Source organism: Marmota marmota, unplaced genomic scaffold (assembly GCF_001458135.2).
Source record: "Marmota marmota marmota unplaced genomic scaffold, marMar, whole genome shotgun sequence".
Taxonomy (NCBI): Eukaryota; Metazoa; Chordata; class Mammalia; order Rodentia; family Sciuridae; genus Marmota; species Marmota marmota.
This window is the reverse complement of record NW_025999872.1, coordinates 607,707-626,681: the sequence shown is the minus strand read 5'-3', so window position 1 is coordinate 626,681 and position 18,975 is coordinate 607,707. Positions and strand designations below refer to the sequence as shown.

At 54.3% G+C, this 18,975-nt stretch overlaps 1 protein-coding gene across 5 annotated transcripts; it reads right to left on the bottom strand.

Annotated features, from left to right (window-relative positions):
- Positions 1-518: 518 nt before the first annotated feature.
- On the bottom strand, positions 519-14,367 carry Stac2 (SH3 and cysteine rich domain 2). 5 transcript variants are annotated; one of them, XR_007341320.1, is made up of 14 exons: positions 13,853-14,364; positions 12,663-12,858; positions 6,958-7,096; positions 6,724-6,891; positions 6,140-6,237; positions 5,883-5,973; positions 4,493-4,608; positions 4,325-4,397; positions 4,169-4,230; positions 3,674-3,771; positions 3,081-3,132; positions 2,637-2,774; positions 1,890-2,055; positions 519-1,039 (listed from the first exon to the last, which is right to left on the bottom strand). XR_007341320.1 is itself a non-coding variant. In XM_048785328.1 (13 exons), exons 1-13 carry the CDS (start codon positions 13,906-13,908, stop codon positions 1,951-1,953), a joined length of 1,392 nt encoding a protein of 463 aa, XP_048641285.1. In that variant the 5' UTR covers positions 13,909-14,363; the 3' UTR covers positions 519-1,950. The 5 variants fall into 5 exon arrangements, 4 of the variants coding, with proteins under 4 accessions (XP_048641285.1, XP_048641292.1, XP_048641301.1 ...); XM_048785328.1 differs by having other exon boundaries at positions 519-2,055; positions 13,853-14,363; XM_048785335.1 differs by having other exon boundaries at positions 519-2,055; positions 4,493-4,605; positions 13,853-14,361.
- Positions 14,368-18,975: the final 4,608 nt, after the last annotated feature.

Sequence of the window (18,975 nt, the reverse complement as noted above, 5' to 3'; positions counted from 1 at the left end):
GCCAGGCTCGGGATGATGAAGGCGCGGCTGAGTCATCTCAGGGCCCCAATGTCCGTGACTGTCCCCGCCGCCAGCGTCTCTGTCTCGGGCTTGACGGCTGCGGGCCAAGGCTGATCTCTTTGTCTGACGAGCCCTCTCAGGCCAGGGCAGGTGGGTCTTTGAGGGCATCTCTGGGTGGGCGAGAGATCCTGGAGGTCCTGATGGTCCAGATGCGGCGAGGTGTGCGTCGGCCCCTGCGCGACTCAGGTGCGCAGCTAACCGCAAAGTGACCACGCCCCACCCTCTCCTTCCAGCGTCCCCAGACCTCAGTTTCTCCCCTTCCTCGGGCGCTTTCCTTATCTTTCTCTTCGGCTGGCTCTCCAGACCCCGCCCTTTTGGGATTGCCTTCGTGCAAGGGAGCAAGGAGGTCTGGCCCTGCCAGGTCCGTGGTGCCAGCCCTTCTTAGCCCCTCAGGTCCCACCCCAACTCCCTGCCCCTTTTCTTCCTCTGTCTCAATCAGACACCCAGAGCAGACAGGCTGGGACTAGAAACATTTACTTAGGGCTCTGGGGCTCAGCAATGCCCCAGCAGACCCGTCATGCAGCCTCATGTACAGTGGGCATCGGGCCCGCCCCTGGGGTACTGCTGGGGGGGGCCTCATGGCAGCAAACAGGGCAGTGTGGCTTGAGCCCCCTCTGTGGGGGGAAAAGTGGGACAGGTTCCATCGGGTAGGAAAATCTGTGTCCCTCTCACTGCACGGAGAGTGTGACTGTGCCCAGGATGGGGGTGGCATTGGCTGGGGCAACCAAAGACACAAGAGGTGGGGCTCTGAGCTTGGGGAAGGGGCTGGCACCAGAAAAAAAGCAGCCTGCAAAGGAGAGGTCCTCTCTGTATGTGCCTACCCCACCCCAGGGGTTTCTACTCCCTTCCTTTCCTGGTGGCCAAACAAGACATTCTTTCTTCTCTCTTACCCTCTCTTCCTCCTAGGTCTCTATGTCCAGGACAAGGGAGCAGACACAGGTAGAAGAGGGACTCATAAAACACCAGTGCCCTGAAAAGTCTGGGGAGAGGGGGTAAGGAAGGTCACCCTGAGGGTGGGGCTCCTGGAGGGACAGGAACTGACAATCACAGGTTTCCCTAACTGGTTGCTCCTGGCAACTGGGATTTTGGAGTCCTGACAGTGAAGTGGGGTATTGACCAAGCATGAGCCAGTGTCTTGTTCTCAGTTGAGTTTCTGTGTCCAGGCTGCTCTTGGGCACCCTCTTCCTGTAGACATATATAGGCTGAAGCTGCTCTGCGGTGACTGTCCTACTTGAGGGGACAGTCTCAGATTTGTCACACTCTTCTTAGACCTCAGCCCTCCCCCTCTCTCTTGACCTAGGTTTCAAGTAATGGGAGAGATTCCTGCAGAACTTTCCTGAGAATTGACTGAGTGACAGATAGCGAGACGAAGAAGTGGACTCAGGGCCCTCCCATGACCCTGGATCCCCTCCCAACCCCAATAAAGAGGGCTGAGGGATTCAGAAAGACCCCCACCCAAGGCCCCACCCCGCTTGCAAAGGGGCAGACACACATAGACCCAAGCAAAGGCTCTGTGAACAGAGGGGGGGTCTGGCATGCAAAAGTGGTATAGGCAGGTGGAGACTCTCTGGAAGATGCAGCAAGGAACTCCCCAGGGACCTTCCCCAGGGCAGGACTCAATGTGGCAACTGGACTGGGGTACCAGGGCACTGGGTGGACCTACCTGCAGCTTCCTCATTTCTTCCCACTTTCTCCTCCCCGCTCCCAAGTCAACCCACTCAGGGCATCCCACCCAGGAAACAAAACCCTCTTCAGTGTAGAAGGCTCCTAAGCTGTGGTGGGTGGAGCCTAGGAGAGGGACAGAGGGAGAAAGGGTGTGGCCAGGGCACCTGCTCCCTCCCCAGCCAGAAGCAAGGGCCAGGGGTGGCATCTGGGTTCTCTTGGCTCCTGTCAGATCTCGGTCAAGGCATCAGCAGGCACCAGGCCCCGCTTCTTGCCGCTGCTGACGCGGAGGAAGCCATCAGCATCCTTGCTTCTGGCCACACCCACACAGATCTGAGCGGGAGACACAGAGCGGAGGCCTGGCACCACCTGCAGCCTGGTCCCCAGTCCTGCTGATGTTCCCAGGGACCCACCCAGGGGATGATGGGACCAGTGTCAGATGTGGCTGAAGCCTGAGCTGAGCTTATGAGAGCAGATCCCATGAGTATGCAGGCTCAGCTGCAGGACCAGGACCCAGAGGACTCCAGGCAGCACTTCTAGACCCACCATGGAGATCAGCTGGCCCAGTGCCCCATCCCACCACCATTTCACAGAGGAGATAACAGGGAAACGACCCAAGGTTACATAGCAAACCAGAGGCAGTCAGCATTCAAACCTGAGCCTCTGGACTCCTAAGCCAGTGCTCCTTCCCTATCCCAACTGCCTCTAATGTTATTCAGGCCCCTGACTCTGTTGGCCACCACCCAAATTCCACAACATGGGATGATGGGAAGACCTTGCTACCCCTTCATATCTAACCTGCTTTCCCTCTTGCTGCCAGGCTGCAAGCATCCTCTTCCAGGGCACTCACCCCTGTCCTGCCACCTCTCTCCCATGCTCCCTGCAGGGCCCAGGTCAGGACCCCAGATGCTCACCTGGTTCTCCTTGAGGCTCATGTAACCCTGTTCCTTATTCCCGGAGAAGGGCTGGCAGCAGCGCCAAACATTCTCGCCAGGCCTCACCCGCTGCACAAAATTGGCTGGGAAGAAGCCAACCCGGTCACCGATCTTGCCCTGTGGATGAGGTTGGCAGTGAGCCCCAGCACTAGCCCCCACTCACACGGATCTCTCCAGACCCAGTTCCCACTCAAAGCTAGTGCCATCAGCCTCCAGAGCTGGGGCTCTCTTTTTATTCCAACCCCCAACTGCATGGCTTCTGGATCTGGAAGAGCACAAGGCAGGCAGAGGGACAAAGCTGAGGTGGGGAGGGTCAAACTAATGGTAGGGCCCTGGGCTTGGCTTGGGTCAGTGATTGGAGGAAGGGAGGTCTTCTTCCCAGTGAGGATGGGGCTCCCTCCATGCCCCACCCTGCCAAGTCACCTTCCACCAGTCCTCATTAGAGTCATCCACCAGCATGATGCGATCTCCAGGCCTGAGGAGGAGAGACTGGGGCAGCACATGGGGTCCCTGGACACCCTGCACAGCCATCTCCAGTGAGAGAAGCTTCTTCTTCTTTTTTTTTTTTTTCTGTACCAGGGATTGAACCCAGGGGTGCCACACCCCCACCCTGTTTTGTTTTTTAAATATTTCATTTAGAGACAGGGTCTCACTAAGTTGCTTTTGGGCTGATCCTCCTATCTCAACCTCCCCAGCCACTGGGATTATGGGTGTGAGCCACCATGCCCAGCTTTAGAGCAGCTTCTTCAGGCCCTCAGAGGACACAGTAACCTGGTACAGCAGGTTCTCTTCAGGGTATCCCAGAACAGGGGCAGGAGACAGGACATTTCGCCAATCACTCTTGAACCCTGGGTAGCTTCAAGTTCCTGTCTGGGCTCAGCAGCCTCAAGTATGCAAGGAGAAGGTTCCTGAAGGTTCCCCTCATCCTTGTGTTCCAAGCTCAGTGATGTGGGGAGCAGCCCTGAGACTGGAGCCCTGCATCTGCCCAGCAGGGCTGGACCACAGAGAAGACTTACTGTAGAGCCAGGTCGTTGTTCTCCTGGGGCAGAAACTTGTAGAGTGCAACGTAGGAATACATGGCCCCCACGTCCTTCCTCAGGGGGACTTTAGGGGCCTGTGGGAAGAGCTCTGGGTCAGTGATGGGTGGGCAACACCCTCACTTCCCCCACTCCCCACTTGCTCCCGGGGGCTCTGGTATGGGAATCCCTAGGTCAGTGACAGGGGGAGACCCCCCTGCCTGCTCGGCTCACCCACCCCTGCGGGGCCCAGGGAGGGGAGATATCCTCTGTCTGCTTCACTCTGGAACTGCCTGGCCTTGGGGAGCAAGAGCAGGTGCAGTAGGCTATAGGCCAACGGTGGGAGAAGTCCCCCTGCCTCTTGTGCCTCTCATCCTGACACTGCCTGTCCCTGGGGACTGAGGACAAGGGAGGGAGTAGTGAGTTCCCCACTGGCTCTGTTCCCACCCACCTATGGATCAATGCCAAGAGGGTTCCATGCCAGCATGAGCTCACCTGCTGTCCAGGGCTCTTCTCCTCTGGTACTGACCCTTCGTTCTCGGCTGGGGCTGTGAATACTGGAGACGCCAGGGTGGGGCCAGGGTGTGAGGCGGCTGGAGCAGCCCCCCACTGCACCCATTCCTGCCCTGATTCCTTCCCACCCTCTCTCACCACTGTCACCAGGCCCCTCCTCTGAGCTGCGGATGCTGCCTTCCCCATCTTCAGCCAGCTCATCCCTCTCACTCTAGGGACAGGGAGAGGGATGGGCTCAGTCCCTGGGCCCACTGTCACACTCAGATGCCCCTCTCCCTGAGGCTCCCCTTGGGCACCCAGCATTACCAAGCTCCGTGTGGGGGACTCAGACGTGCTGCTGAAGCTGGAACGGTTCATCAGTGCCAGGGAGGTGCCATAGCGCAGGGTCTCGTACACCGGGTCCACCTTCCCACTGGTCCCTGCTGAGCATCCACCCTCAAGGCCTGGCATCCAGCTGATGGCCTGGCTCTGTCCTGCAGCCTGTGTCTCCAGCCCTGGCTGCCTGGTCTGGTCTGGCTGCTCAGCAGGCTCCAGGCTGAGCCCCCTTCTTCCCCTCACCTGCCCCTTCTGGGTCTTCCCCATCACAGTGGCAGCAACCATGGTTTTCCCATGGTGTCCTCCCATGGTGTCCATGCAGAGATCTGGACCTTCCTTGATTGTTCTAGGACCTCACAGCCCTGCAGTCACTCCAACACCTCATGCTACCTCCTGGACGGAATCCCTAGAACCTGCCCATTTCTCTCCATCTCTTCAGCCTGGTTCAGACGACTAAACTCCTGGCACTCTCTTGGCCTCCTGCTTCCATTCCAGCCCTCCAACCACACAGCAGCCAGAAAGCTCTTGAAAAAATATAATTATTTCTCTTCGAAGAAAATCCAAAAGACTATTCTAAATTGGACTTCGGGGCCTGGAACCCATAGTCTCTTTACAGTCCAGTCTCCTACTCCCACTCCTGGCCCCAGCTACCTTGCCTTGTTTTGGGTTTTGTTTTTTTAATAGTGCTCTGCATCAAAATCCAGGATCTCATGGAAAGTATTCTACCACTAACATACATCCCCAGCTCTTTTTCTTTTGAGATAGGGTCTCGTTAATTTGCCAAGATTGGCCTTGCATTTGTGATCCTCCTGCATCAGCCTCCCAAGTTGCTGGGATTACAGGCGTGTACCACTGCACTGGCTCCTGTCCTTTTTTTTAATTTAATATTTATTTTTTAGTTTTAGGTGGACACAATTTATGTGGTTCTGAGGATCGAACCCAGTGCCTCATGCATGCTAGGTGAGCTAGGTGAGTGCTAGGTGAGCACTCTACCACTGAGCCACAACCCCAGCCCCTCCTGTCCTTCTTGTTTGAGACACTCATCCCAATAGGAATTGACTAATGATTTGTGAGACTATCCATTTCATATCCCTCCCTCTCCCCCCCCCTCCTTTGTTAGACCATAAACCCTACCTTTTCTAGTACTGTGTTCCAGTGTCTTACACAGTGCCTGAACTTAATAGTTGTTCAATAAAGTGACTGAATGGGTAGATGAATACATAAATGAAGCCTACATCAGGACAAGAGCTTCCCGAGAAGGAAGTGGTAGGAGTGCTAAGAACTGGCAGTGCCAGTGTGACTCAGAGGCCCTTCTGAGAGATGTGTGGATTTCTTACCACACCACTAGAGGCAGGGGCCATGGGATGGGAGGGACACTCACCAGTGGGTGGGGACTCTCTGCTCATGGCACAAGCTGGTGGTGGCTCATGCACCAGGAGTGGGGAGCTGAAGTTGCGCCGGAAGGAGGTGGACTGTGCCAAGAGGAGGCAGAGAAAAGGCATGGGGGAGTCACAGCCCAAGGAGCACATGGCCCTTCCTGAGCCCAGGGACCCTTCCACAGGAGCAACCAGCCTTAAGGAGTTCACTCACTCACCCTTCAGGACAGTCCCAGGGACAACGCACATGGACCCCACTCACCGTCTTGCCTAGGCATTGCTGGTGGGAGATCTCCTCAGAGCACCAGAGGTGGACGCTGACTTTGCACATCTTACATCGCAAGCCCTGCTTAGAGTTTCCTAGGAAGAATTTGGGTTCAGCAAGAGATTGGTCACGAGAGAGATGACATTCCCATGGGCAAGGAGCAAAGAAGGTAGGCAGGGCACAGGGAGGAGCAGGCTGGGCATTCTCAAGCAGCCACAGGGCCCAGCATCTAGGGTGTGGAGTGGCACAGAAGGGGAGGTATCAGTGAAACAGAGCAACGCTAAACACCCGGCCAACCCAGGACACATTTTGCTGGGGAATTGAACCCAGGGGTGCTAGTGCCTCCGGGAGCTAGAAGAGATGGTTATTCCAGTCATTCTTTCTGTACCTGGATGTTGGGGGGGGGCCTGGGGAGGGAACTCCACCCCTGGGCTAATTAGGATGCTCACTAATCTGCCCAGGAGAGACAGGAGTACACTGGAGTCCTGCACACTGGGGCACACCATCAGGCAGTTGCATGGTCCACTACCCTAAGCCCACCCAGGCCCCTCCCCCGCTGGCTTCAGGGCCCAGGCACCTACCCACGATGAGCTGATGGCACAGCTGGCAAGGGCTGGCTCTCTTGAAGACATGTTCCTGGAAGCTGTGCAGCCTCACTGGTTTGAGTGGTGCCAGGGGGCGTGGGACTTGGCACGGGGAGGGTGCCGGGGTGGGCAGGCCCCTGTCTGTGGATGCGGGTGGTGGGGAGGNCGAGATCTGACAGGAGCCAAGAGAACCCAGATGCCACCCCTGGCCCTTGCTTCTGGCTGGGGAGGGAGGGGGCAGTGGGGTTGGGGGCGTCAGCAGCACCTCGGTCGGACACTTGAGCTCAGAGCCCGAGCGAAGGAAGAAGTTCTCCACGCTCTTACTTCGGAGGATGGTCTTGAGGGAGAACGAGCGCTTGAGTCGCTGGAGCTGGGAAAAGATGGAGCTCTGAGAGGGAGGCTGCATGAGGCAGGCCCCTGCTAGGTCCCCTTCAGGGTGCCTCCTGCTGCAGCAGTGTGGAGCCTGAGGGCCAGGAGCAAGAGGAAGCACTAAGCAGAGGCTCAGGCGTGCCAGTCTTCCACAGGAGCCAGATAGGATCCTCCATGAAGTTTTTTTGTTGTTGTTGTTTTGGTTTTGGTGCTAGGGATTGAACCCAGGGGCGCTTAACCACTGAGTCCCATCCCCAGCCCTTTTTGTATTTTTATTTAGAGACAGGGTCTCACTGAGTTGCCTAGGGCCTCATTAAATTGCTGAGGCTGGCTTTGAACTCATGATCCTCCTGCCTCAGCCTCCGGAGCCTGGAGCCGCTGGGATTACAGGCCACTGGGCCCTGTTCTCCATGAAGTTTTTAGGGAGTTCTGGCAGAGCAGGTATATAGTTAGGAATGGTGGGGACTGTTGCAAACCATAAGGCCAGTAAGTCTCCCCTCATCCATAAGGCTGGTCTCCCCTCATCCATAAGGCTGGCCCAGTGTTGCCAGGTATTCTACTTTCCCAGAAAAATCTAGACTTTCATGTGAAATTGGATAGAAACGATTTGAAAGAGATTTCCTTTTTTCTTTTCATCATTCTTTTTTATGGACACACAGCATTTTATTGCATGGGTATACCATATACTTCAGTTAAAAACCAAAATACAAGAAAGTCTTTGGGGGCCAAACAAAATACACCTGCTCCTCAGTTTTCCACCTGTACTCTCCAGCAGGCTGAAGAGAGTGGAGAGTGGGCATCCTGGAGCCTCATCCTTGAGACTGATTCTCCCTTGAAAACATCTCTTCAGCCCATTCCTTATAGTCACCTCATCACCGTGCCAGTCCCGTCTTAGTTCAGACTGAGAAGGTACAACCCTAGTCGGGCTCAGGGTCTCAGCATATCCTGCCCACCATCCCCCAAAGTGTCCACCCATACCCGCCCTCAGTGCAGCTGACAGGAGGTAATCCTTGACCCTGATAAAAATTTCATGGCCCCTCAGGACACAGTCCAAGGCCCTCACCATGAGATTGTCCTTGCAACTTGGCCAAACCCATCCTTCTCACCCGTGCCTTCCACCTGCAGCCCAGATATACAGCGATGCTCAAACTTATCCATACTTTACGCCTCGGAACTTTGACGTGTTTGTCTTCTTCTCTGCCTTATCCAGTTAATACCCTCTTTATCTTTTCAATACCTTTCCAAGGGCCCCTTGTCCTCCTCAGGGAAGCCAGATCTTCATGAATTCCATTTAGTGAAAGCACTCCCTCCGCTGGTGCCCACTGCACCTGCGCCAGTACTGACGCACATCACAGCTCCAATCAGGTTATTGGTGTCTAGTTCTCCCCCACTCAGGAGCCTGGGAACCCCTTGAGGCCAGGCACTGTCACCTCAAATGCCCCCACAGGGCCTCATCACACAGTGGGTGGTCAGCCAGTGTGCCTCATTTGAATACATGATGAGCAAGTGAGTGGAATCTTACATAGATCCCATGTTTGTAGTGCTGGGTCAATTTTGCAGCGAGGCCAGAGTTCTTTCCGCTGCTCACCAGAACACACCTTTATTGTGTCTGCCCAGAGCAAGATCTGGAGACCTCTCCACCCAAAGCCTTGCCCCCTCCCCTCCTGTTGGAAGCCACCTTACCACTCCCCACTTCTTTCCACCAGCAATAGAAATGGGGGCCATAGGCCTGGCTCCAGACAGGAAGAATTGGCCAGGGTTCCCAGCAGGCATGCCAGGCAGCCTGTGTGCTGTGGCTGCCTGCCTGCCTGGCAACTGTGCCAAAGGGATGGAAGTGATGGCCCCTCCAGCCTCTAGGAGGCCAGCCGGCAGCAAGGCGGAGGGGGAAGCAGAGGGGGATGTTTGGGCATAAGACAGGTCCTGGTGTGCCAGCTGGGAGGCCAGAGCCCTGGGGTGTCTGGCATACTGAATTGCTTAGCTCCTTCCAAACCTAACTTCCTGAACAGCTCTGTGGGCTTCTTTATGCATCCATAGAAGCAAGGTCCCAGGCCCCTGATGCCTGGGCGTTGGAGCAGAGGTGGAGAGCCAGAGAGATAATGAATTAGAATACAATGCACAGCTTGGATCAGGTTATGGGCCACCCAGGGCTAAATGTGGCTCTGTGGACTCTAATGGGCACCAAGAAGCAGATGAAGCTTCTCCTATTCTGTCTCGGATCCTTAAACATAGAACACATGGAGGCAAAACTAGGAGATGTGCTGGGAGTAAAGCGAAACTAGAGCTGGGCATGGTAGTGCATGCCCCAAATCCCAAGGGGCTCGGGAGGCTGATGCAGGAGGAGTGCAAGTTCAAAGACAGCCTTAGCAACTTATCGAGGGCCTAAGCAGCTTAATGAGACCCTGTCTCAAAAAAGAAAAAGGACTGTGGATGTGGCTCAGTAGTTAAGTGCCCCGGGTTCAATCCCTGGTGGTGGTGAGGGGGGGATCTAGACCGGCTGCCTGAAGGCAAGTCACTTTACTTCCTTTCTGAGCCTCAGTTTCTTCACAATCAAGAGGGAAGAGGCAAAACTAGATACTCTTTGAGCAATACAAGGTTCAGGGGCCAAATCAACTAACTGGCCCAGAAACTTACATCTACAAGGGACTGCCACTGTCAGATCACTGGAATTGAGATAGCCTTGGATATGCAGCCTCTCATTAATCCTGATGCTACCCTGAGGCAGTGACGATTTTTGTCAGTCTTTCAGATGAGGAATGACGGCTCAAAGGGATTCCCATAAGTCCTCATCTGGTGAGTAGCAGAGTCAGGACCTCAATGGTGGCTCTGTGCTGAGCCTAAGTGCCCAGGAGCATCCTGTTGCTTTGGGCCCTGCTGTGTCTCCCACTCCTCCCTTCGGCAGTTCCATGGGCTTGTCAACTGAGGAGTTTAGGGGTAGATGGGACCTAAAGGCCTGGCTACCTACAGCAGTCCCCGCCCACCCCCAGCCCCCCCCCGCCCATCATGCTGTAATGCCCTGGCCACATCCCCTCTGAACAGTTGTCTCACTGTTGGTCACCTCCTGGGATAGGAAGCACAATCTCTCTTGGGACAGTCACTCCATCTTTGGGCAACTGAAATTATTGGAAAGTACTTCCCTATATAGAGCTGAAACCTGCTCCCTGGAACTTCTGCCTATCAGTCCTTTTTCCTCCCTTGGCTCCAGCAAGAGCTACTCCCTTTTAGACACATAAGTCCTTCCATTATGTGAAGTCATCGATCGTATTCCCTTCTCAAAACCGTGATCCCTGTGGGGCGAGATTTCAAGTTCCCACTCTCCAGCCTGTGTCTTTTCTGATATCCCCCACTCCAGTCTCAGTGCTAGTAGCCACCTCTGCAGGGTACCAGGGGCCTCTGGAACACAATGTTCCCCAGCACCAGGGCATCGTGGACTTTGCCACTGACTCCCTGGCTCCGTTGCAGGCCACAGATCCCAGGAGGGTAGAGAAGTGGGAAGGAAAAACATGCCACCTGGGATGGTTGGCAGGTGCCAAGGGCTATGGCCAGAGGGCAGGATGGGGACACATCTGCCAAATGGCTTGATGCCCGCCTACTCCAGAGACATTTGGCTTGGCTACTGAGACCTCATTTTGGCTTTACTAGACCAGGTATTCCTGCTCCTGGGACTCCTAGATTCTGCAGAGAACCTTGCCCCATCTTCCCGACAGCTTTTTTTTTTTCCCCTGGTACTGGGGAAGTTAGGCTTTACTGCCAAGTCACATCCCCAGCTCTTTTTTTTTGGGGGGGGTTATCAGGGGTTGAACCCAGGAGTGCTTAACCACTGAGTCACGTCCCCAGCCCTTTTTATATTTTATGTAGAGACAGGGTCTCGCTAAAGTTGCTTAGGGCTCACTAAGTTGTTGAGGCTGGATTTGAACTTATGATCCTCCTGCCTCAGCCTCCCAGAGCTGCTGGGATCACAGGTAAGTGTCACCTTGCCTGCTTCCCAACAGCTCTCTTTTTTTTTGTGGCTCCACTGCCTGGAGACCCATTCCTTAGCATGGGGAGAAGTTTCCATGTCCCGAGGCAAGCTGGACCACCTGAATTCTATTCTCACTCACCCCATCTGCACTTGTCTGGTTTGGAGTTTGAATTACGAAATCTGTTCTTCTGAACCCCCTCCGAGAGTCACAGCTGGGCTTGCTTATTTCCTTCCCCACCTGGCCACTCCCTTGAGGCCCCTTCTTTCCTCAATTTCTCACAGCAGTTCCTGAAGGGGTATGGAGGCAACTGGCAGGGGGAGGTGGTGGACATGGAGCAAGCTGATTCAGATGGTGGAGCTGGCATGGAGGGATCCTCCCAGAGATGGCACCAAAGTGGGTGAAATAGCAGACCTAGTGTGTCAGGATGAAATGGGGACCCAGAGAAGAGGTCAGCCCTTTAAGAGGATCACTGAGTTGGTGCAGGGCTGAGACTCAGGCTTAGGGTAAGCAGGAGGCTAGACTCCTCTGGCAAGAAATGTCCAGGAGGGCCACCAAACTGATGAGCAAGCCTGGAATGTTGGCTTCAGTGCCTGAAGAGCACCAGGTCCCCTGTTGCACCTGCCTCACATTGAGCTGGGTGGGCATTCGCCAGTCCCCTTTTCTTCCATCTCCCCATCCCTACAGTCTGGAGCCAGGTGAGCTAGGGGCTGAAAGGAGGTTGCAAGGTCCCTGAGATGTCTCCCTGCCGTGTGGAAGAGCCCCTGACCCCTCAAAGCCCAGTCTGTGTTGCCACTTCTGAGTCCTTCTCAAAGCTGAATGGGGGCTTTAACTGGCCTGGTGCAAAAGAGCCAGATCAGATGTGGAATCTCTCTCTACTTCTTTGGACCTCCCTGGCTCAGACCCAGGGTGATGACATTGGAGGGTCCTTGGGCTGGAAGGCAGGGAGGTAGAGAACTGCCAGGCCCTAGCCTCCCCCTCCCCACACAGCTGAGCTTGCAGCCTGCTGGATTGCTGAGGCAGCACTGCCCAGGCTCCTGCCTGCCCTGGGGAGCTCCTAAGGTGGGGGCTGGACAGACAGGCCTTGGCGTGGGAAGTCTTGGGAGGGAGGTCCCTGAGAAGCAAGCAGAGGACCATTTACATGTGCCAGTGTGATTTGAGGGCAGCTGAGTAGATCTGGGGCTTTAGAACTCAGGGTGGGGCTCTGACCTGGGACTCAGCCTAACAGAAGCTGGCACAAATATTCCAAGGAATATCCTCCCACCCCATCACTTCATTGCTTTCCAAGGATAGACTTGGGTCTCAAAGGCAAACTTAACTTTGTGGTCTCAGAGGCCAGAGGCTCATTTTCAGGAGGCAGGAGAAGGTCAGGTGTGCACCTGAACATGTGACTATGGAGATCCCCTATGTCCCCTAGTTCAGGGATGGGGAGCTACTTGGGGTGCCTCAACCAGATTCCACCATATTCAGCATCATCCACTCACTCTCTTGATGACTTTGACCTTGAATTAACCTCCGGTTCTGAGGGGTGGTCAAGATGGGGTGAGGAGGAAGAGGGACAATGGAAAGAGTCACAGATGAGCTAGTGATATCAGGGAGCCCAAGACCCACCCATTTTTGGTCTTCACTGTCCCCATTCTCCTCAGGGAACCAGAACAGGATGGAAACAAAACACCAGATGAAAGGGAGAGGGAATGAGGTCTCCCTGAAGTCTGGGGAGGGGCAGAGGGCACCCTGGGCACAGCCCCTTGCTCCCTCTCTATCCCCAGGCCCGCTCAGGTTGCTTCCTGCAGAACTTCTTGAGCACCTAGAATTTGGGGAGGGAGCAGAGAGATTAGAGGTGAGGAGGTTGAATGTGAGGGATGGCCTTCCCCCACCCCTTTGAGTGCCAGGAATTTGGGCTCCGCCTGCCTTCACTGGGGAATAATTTATTCATTGTGACTCTCTCAGGAGTAACAATCATACATAATTAGGGTTAATTATGACATTCATTAATTACAATGACTTCTTTTGCTTCTGCCCTCCCCCGTCCCCTAGGTCGGCTCCTGGGGTGGGGGTGGGGTGGGGGGGGTTGCTTCCTTGCAGCTCTGGAGCTGCAACATTCAGGGTCCCCTCCCGCCGTGGACATCTGAGCTGCCGCAGCCCCCAGCGCGGACTCGGAAGATGCGCATCTCCGGTCCGCGGTCTCTGGTCCCCAAGTCTAACCCGGCTGGGAGACAGCAATGAATGCAAGACTGCTGTGGGGCAGAGAGAGAGAGACGCCCAGAGAGTCAGAGATAAACACGTAGAGGGACACCGCGAAAAACCGGGAGACTCGAATGGGGAGGACACCAAGACAGAAACAGACAGTTGTAGAGATATGCCAGAGAGATAAGGGCAAAGAGAGACCGACTGAACTGCAGACAGACCGGGCCGCCACGGGAGGGGGTGCGCCTCGCACGCACACACGCGCGCACACACTGGCCGCCCGGCTACACACCGCTACACACTCCCTGCGCCTTCGCTGCGCCGATACCCTCCAACAAAGCCGAGTTACAACCTCCCAGGAGGTAACAAGAGCTCGGCTGCTAGTCTCGAGCGCTCCGGCGCGTCCTGGTCGTGACAGGGGACTCCTTGGGTCCCCTCTTCTCAAATCCACTCCTCCTCGCGGGTCGCGGCGTGCAGTCTTGGGATCACGAGGGCCCGGGATAGCTACGGTGACCCCAAGGCGCCCGAGCCCACGGAGGTGAGCGCGCGGCGAGGAGGGCGCCCGGGCCAGGGGTACCGCAGGCGGAGGCGAGGCCTCGAGCCCCCTGACTTACCTTGGTTTCCTGGAGGGTGGAGACGGTTCCCGCGGGGGTGTGGGTGGCCGCGTCATCCGGCTCGTTCTCCTTCTCGCTCATTTCGGTCATGGTTAGGGGACAGGGGCAGAGAGGGTTCTGAGACCCGACGGCAGGCCAGCCGGGCGTAGGCTGCGGGTGGCAGGCGTCTCTCTGGGACTCTGAAGCCCTTCTCCCGAGACTGTCCCCCAATGAACCTCAGGAAAAACCCTCCCAGGCAAAGCAGCCCCCACCCCCGGGCGCGGGCGGACAAAGTTGCCGGGGCGGCGGGAGAGGGGGATGCAATTACACCGAGCTGAGGGAGCGGGACGACCCCAGCGGCGAGGACCGAGGGTCTGCAGAGGATGCTGCTTGCAGCGAGGGGAGGAGGGAAGTGGGGATGCAAGAATGAGCCGAACGAGGGAGAGACGGAGCTGTCCGTGTCCGGCCGGCTCCGCTGTCCTCTGCGCCCGCCCCCCATTCCCCTCCCTCTCCCCACGCCGGCCCCAGCCGGGCACCCTGAGGCCCCTCCGCCCAGTCCTCGCCTCCCAACTTTGATTTAGGAGGTCGCCTGGTCCCTCCCCCTTCTCTCCGCCGCTCCCCCGCGCAGCTATGCAAATCAAGCTTCTCCGCTATTGGCTGCCGTGGTGGCCAGGAGAGGGAACTGGGCGGAGTCTTGGGGGGCTCGACACGATGGGGTGGAGCTTGACAAGACGGGGAGGGGCTTGAAGGGTAAAGAAGTGGAGGGGGTAGTTTTACACTGAAAAACCCGAGATGGGGGCGTGACAAGATTGAAGGAAGTCTGGAACGATCATAGTAGAGTCTGGATGGGATTGCAGAAATGGAAATGAGTTGGAACTGCAGCAAGATGGCTGAGCATGAGATCAAAGTAAGGACTTTCTGATAATGCAGATCAGAAGATGCACTGGTGAAGGAAAACTGAGGATCCGTTGTCCTCATTAACTGGATCCCTCTCTACCCTGGAGAGGCTATTTTCAAATATACACACCCCTGGATTATGGCTAGGGGTTTTCTGAAGTAAAGAAGAGACAACTTAATGGGCCAAAAGCTAGGCCAGATAATCCTTGTGGATGGAAAGTAGGACAACCGTAATCCTTTCCAGTCTTGCTGCCTGGAGTTCAGCAGGGAAGGGGTCTCTCAGTCCTCATACCTAAAATCCCGAAGCTTCTCTAAGGGGCATCCTCCTAAGATGTCACCAAGACTGGAGTTAGATCAGAGGTAGGGACCGTGGGGCAAGAAGTCTTCATTCTCCAAAGTGTCCATTCCCTGCTTAGTGTGATTGATTACCGAGAACTCATTTTCCCAAGCACTCCCTCACCTCCAGTCCCCTTTTTTTCTGCCCTTCCAGTCCTGACCAACAGGTCCAGCTTCATCTCTTGGCCTGTCCAAGGAAAGAGACGGATGGTGTTTGAGGTATCCCTTCCCTGGGTGTGGGTGGAGAGGCTTCTGGGTTTAAATGTGCCCCCTCTTCTGCTGTGGATGATAAGAGGAGGGGTGGTAGTCAGGTATCCTGCCTTTATGCAACTGAAGGACAGGCAGTGAATGCTCCCCCACCCTCAGTCATCCACTCGGATGAGCTCACCATTGGAGCACTGCTAAGGGTACTGTGTCTAGGAATAGAGGGTTTTTTTTTTGTTTGTTTGTTTGTTTGTCATTAGCAGAAGTGGGACAAGGGCAGATGTGAGGGTCTGTGGTTATGGGGACTTGATCTTCTCCCCCTCCAGATCCACTGCATCTGCTGACTCCTTCTAATTCTTACCTTTCCTGAAAGGAGCTGGGATGGACACGCTCATGAGCCCTGAGCTCATCCCTCAAACCAGTCTTCCCAGAAGCCCACTCACCACTAGCCTTCCAAGAATCTCAACCCTTTGAGGATTGTCTTCCCCGTTGCCCTGCCCAGGCCAGCCCAACTTCCCCTCCCTGGGCAGCTCAAACTGCAGTGCTTGGAGTACCCTAAGATAGGGTCATCAGGCCATCTATCTATCCCAGGCTGAAACAAACAGGGGCTTTCTTTGGAGACTTCCTGTGGAGGTACCTCTCTCCCCTGTGCTCAGGCAGGTAATAAAATCTTTTAGAGCCTTGATTTCTTTATCTGCAAGATGGTGGCTGTGCCACTCTAACCTTGTTGCAGGAGCATGCTGGAACCTTGCAGAATGGCACTCAGCCCAGTCAAGACAGCCAAGGAGAGTTCTTTTTTTCTTTTTTCTTTTCCCCCCTTTTCTTTGGGAAAATTTGTACCTTCCCATGACTTTTTGTGAGGCAGGAAAAAAAAGAAAAATGGCTTCCTTCCCTCTCCTTGACTATTTAGAGCCTAGTGTTCCATGGAAGAACCTATGCAGAAGTGGCTGTCCATGGACAGAGAGATTCTGACTAATCACAGGGAAGAATTCCCAGGGGAACCAGGGATACCAATGACCAAAGAAAGCCAGGGAAGTTGGTGGGCCCTGGGGTCCATCTGGTCTGAGCATCAGAAGTCTGAGGTGGGGCCAACATGGAGAAGGCAGTGGGCTGGATCCTGTGACCTCTGGATGTCCTTCCTGGCTGCAGCCTTTGTGTTTCAGAGCGGTCTTTCATGAACTAAGTCTGAGTCATTGCTCTCAGTGCCGACAACTCCCACTGCAGTGGCTCAGAGATGGCAGCAGCAGTCTGGCCAGCTTCTCCTGGGGAGGGAGGACCCTGTCCCTCTCAGATTGGGAGAGTAGCAATGAGGTGTAAGCAAAGAAAGAGTCAGGCACTTCAGGAGGGGAAATGGCAGTCACACTGTATGTACAGGGCTTGCTCGGAAATGGGAAGAGGACCATTTGCCTCCTACTAGGAGAGCTGAGCTGGTAAGAGTGTGCCCTGAGCTCTGGGAGCCATGCGACAGAGGGATGGACCAGATGACCTCAAGGTTGAGTGTGGTGCAGTATCCAGCACAATGGCTTCATCTGGGCTCTTCACCTCTTTTTCCTATTTTATGACCTTGGGCAGAGAATTAATCTCTGGAGAGACTTTGGTTTTCTTCTGTTCAGATTGGCAGCACTGGATGAGAGTAGGTAGAAATGAGGAGCTGGATTAAAATAGGGGCAAAGCTGCACAGTGATACGGGCCTGTAGTCCCCGCTACTTTGGAGTCCCTGGTGGGAGAATTGCTTAAACCAGGGGTTTGAAACCAGTGTGGGCAACACAGTGAGACACTGTTTCAAAACCAAAAATAGGAAGGTTTGGGCTGTGGGGATGTGGCTCAAGCAGTAACGCTCTCGCCTGGCATGTGCCGGTCGCTGGGTTCAATCCTCAGCACCACGTAAAAATAAAGTTGTTGTGTCCACTGAAAAGTGAAAAATAAATATTAAAAAATTCTCTCTCTCTCTTCTCTCTCTCTATCTTTAAAAAAAATACGGGGGTGCTGGGGTGCTGCTCAGTGATAGAGCACTTGCCTCGCACATGTGAGGCACTGGGTTCGATCTTTAGCACCATATAAAAAATATATAAATAAAAATATTGGTGTCCATCTACAACTAAAATATATATATATTTTTAAAAAGAGTGAATATTGGGCTGGGGTTGTGGCTCAGCTGTAGAGCGCTTGCCTAGCACGTGCGAGATCCTGGGTTCCATCCTCAGCACCACATAAAAATAAATAAGTAAAATAAAGGTTTTGTGTCCAACTACAACTAAAAAATAAATGTTAAAAAAAAAGAGTGGGGCTGGGTTTGTGGCTCAGTGGTAGAGTGCTCACCTAGCATACATGAGGCACCGGGTTTGATCTTCAGCACCACATAAAAATGAAATAAAGATATTGTGTCCACCTACAACTAAAAAATATTTTTTTTAAAAAAAAGAGTGAATCTCTTCCTTTAAAAAAATGGGTGGGGTGGGGAGACTGGTGCACAGTGACACATGTCTGTAATCCCAGTGATTTGGGAGGCTCAGGGAGGTGGATTACAAAACCAAAGCCAGCCTCAGCAATTTAGTGAGGCCAAAATCAAATTAGCTAGATCCTGTCTCAAAATAAATAATAAAAAGGGCTGGGAATGCAGCTCAGTTGTTAAGTGGCCCTGGGTTAATTCTCCAGTACCAAAAGGCGGGGGGCAATAATGGTATATCTCTTAGTGTTCTTTAGATATCAAATGAGTGAATATACGTCAAGAGCTAGACACAATAAGAATATAATAAATGGATATTATTATTGTTGTTCCTGGGGATGCTTAACCTTGTGGTTGAGCTTAAGGGAATCATGAACTCCTTGAAGCTTGGTAAGATTTTAGAGGATAATAAACATTTTCTGGTTGAGAGAACAGAAAATGGGCAGCAGGTGGTTTACTTGTCTCTTGGAGTCCAGAGCTTTCATCTGCTTTTCAGAGTATGTGAGATCCCCCCAAAGATTAAGAACTACCGCTCTGGATGACCTTTAAGGATCAACTCCAAGTGGTTGAGATTCTCTAATGTAAAGAACTGCTTTTTCCTTCCCTTGAGAATTGATATCTTTTCTCCCAAAAACTCCTCCAGTCCAAGCCCCTGTGTGCTAAGGCCTCTACCAAGAGTCACTAAGGTCAGCCCCAGCTGAAGGAAGAGCGGCTGCCTTGTCCCTCCAGCTTCAGCACCAGAGCCTCCCGGGTGGAGTACACAGACCTGGCTGTGAGGAGAGTCTGGGTTCACATCTCCCGGCTAGAGAGAGGATGGGGCCCTAACTCACAGGGTGGGATGCAGAGGGCGCAGTGAGTCCTGGCCTCATCCCTGTCTTCCTTACCAAGCCACTGTCCCTCCTGGGGCCCCAGAGGCAAATACCACTCTAATGGGCTAAGGCCCATAGCAGGCAGCTGTAATTATGATTTTATGGAAATAAAGAAGGCTCTTACGCAAGTGCCTGACACACTTCCCAGCTGTGGCATTTGGGACAGCCAAGTCCCCAGGGGCTGGAGGTAGGCTCCCATTCCCTGCTGCCATCAGCCTCTGGCACTCAGTTCACTGGCATAGAGCCACCCTCCCACTGCCTATGGCACTGTCCCTGACCCACTCTGGGTGAGCTGTTCCCTCTCTCTGTGCCCCAGGCTTCCTGGAGGGGAACAGCATGGACTTCAGTGTGTGCAATCCTCTGTGCCCTCCTCCCTGTGGCCCTCAGGGCTC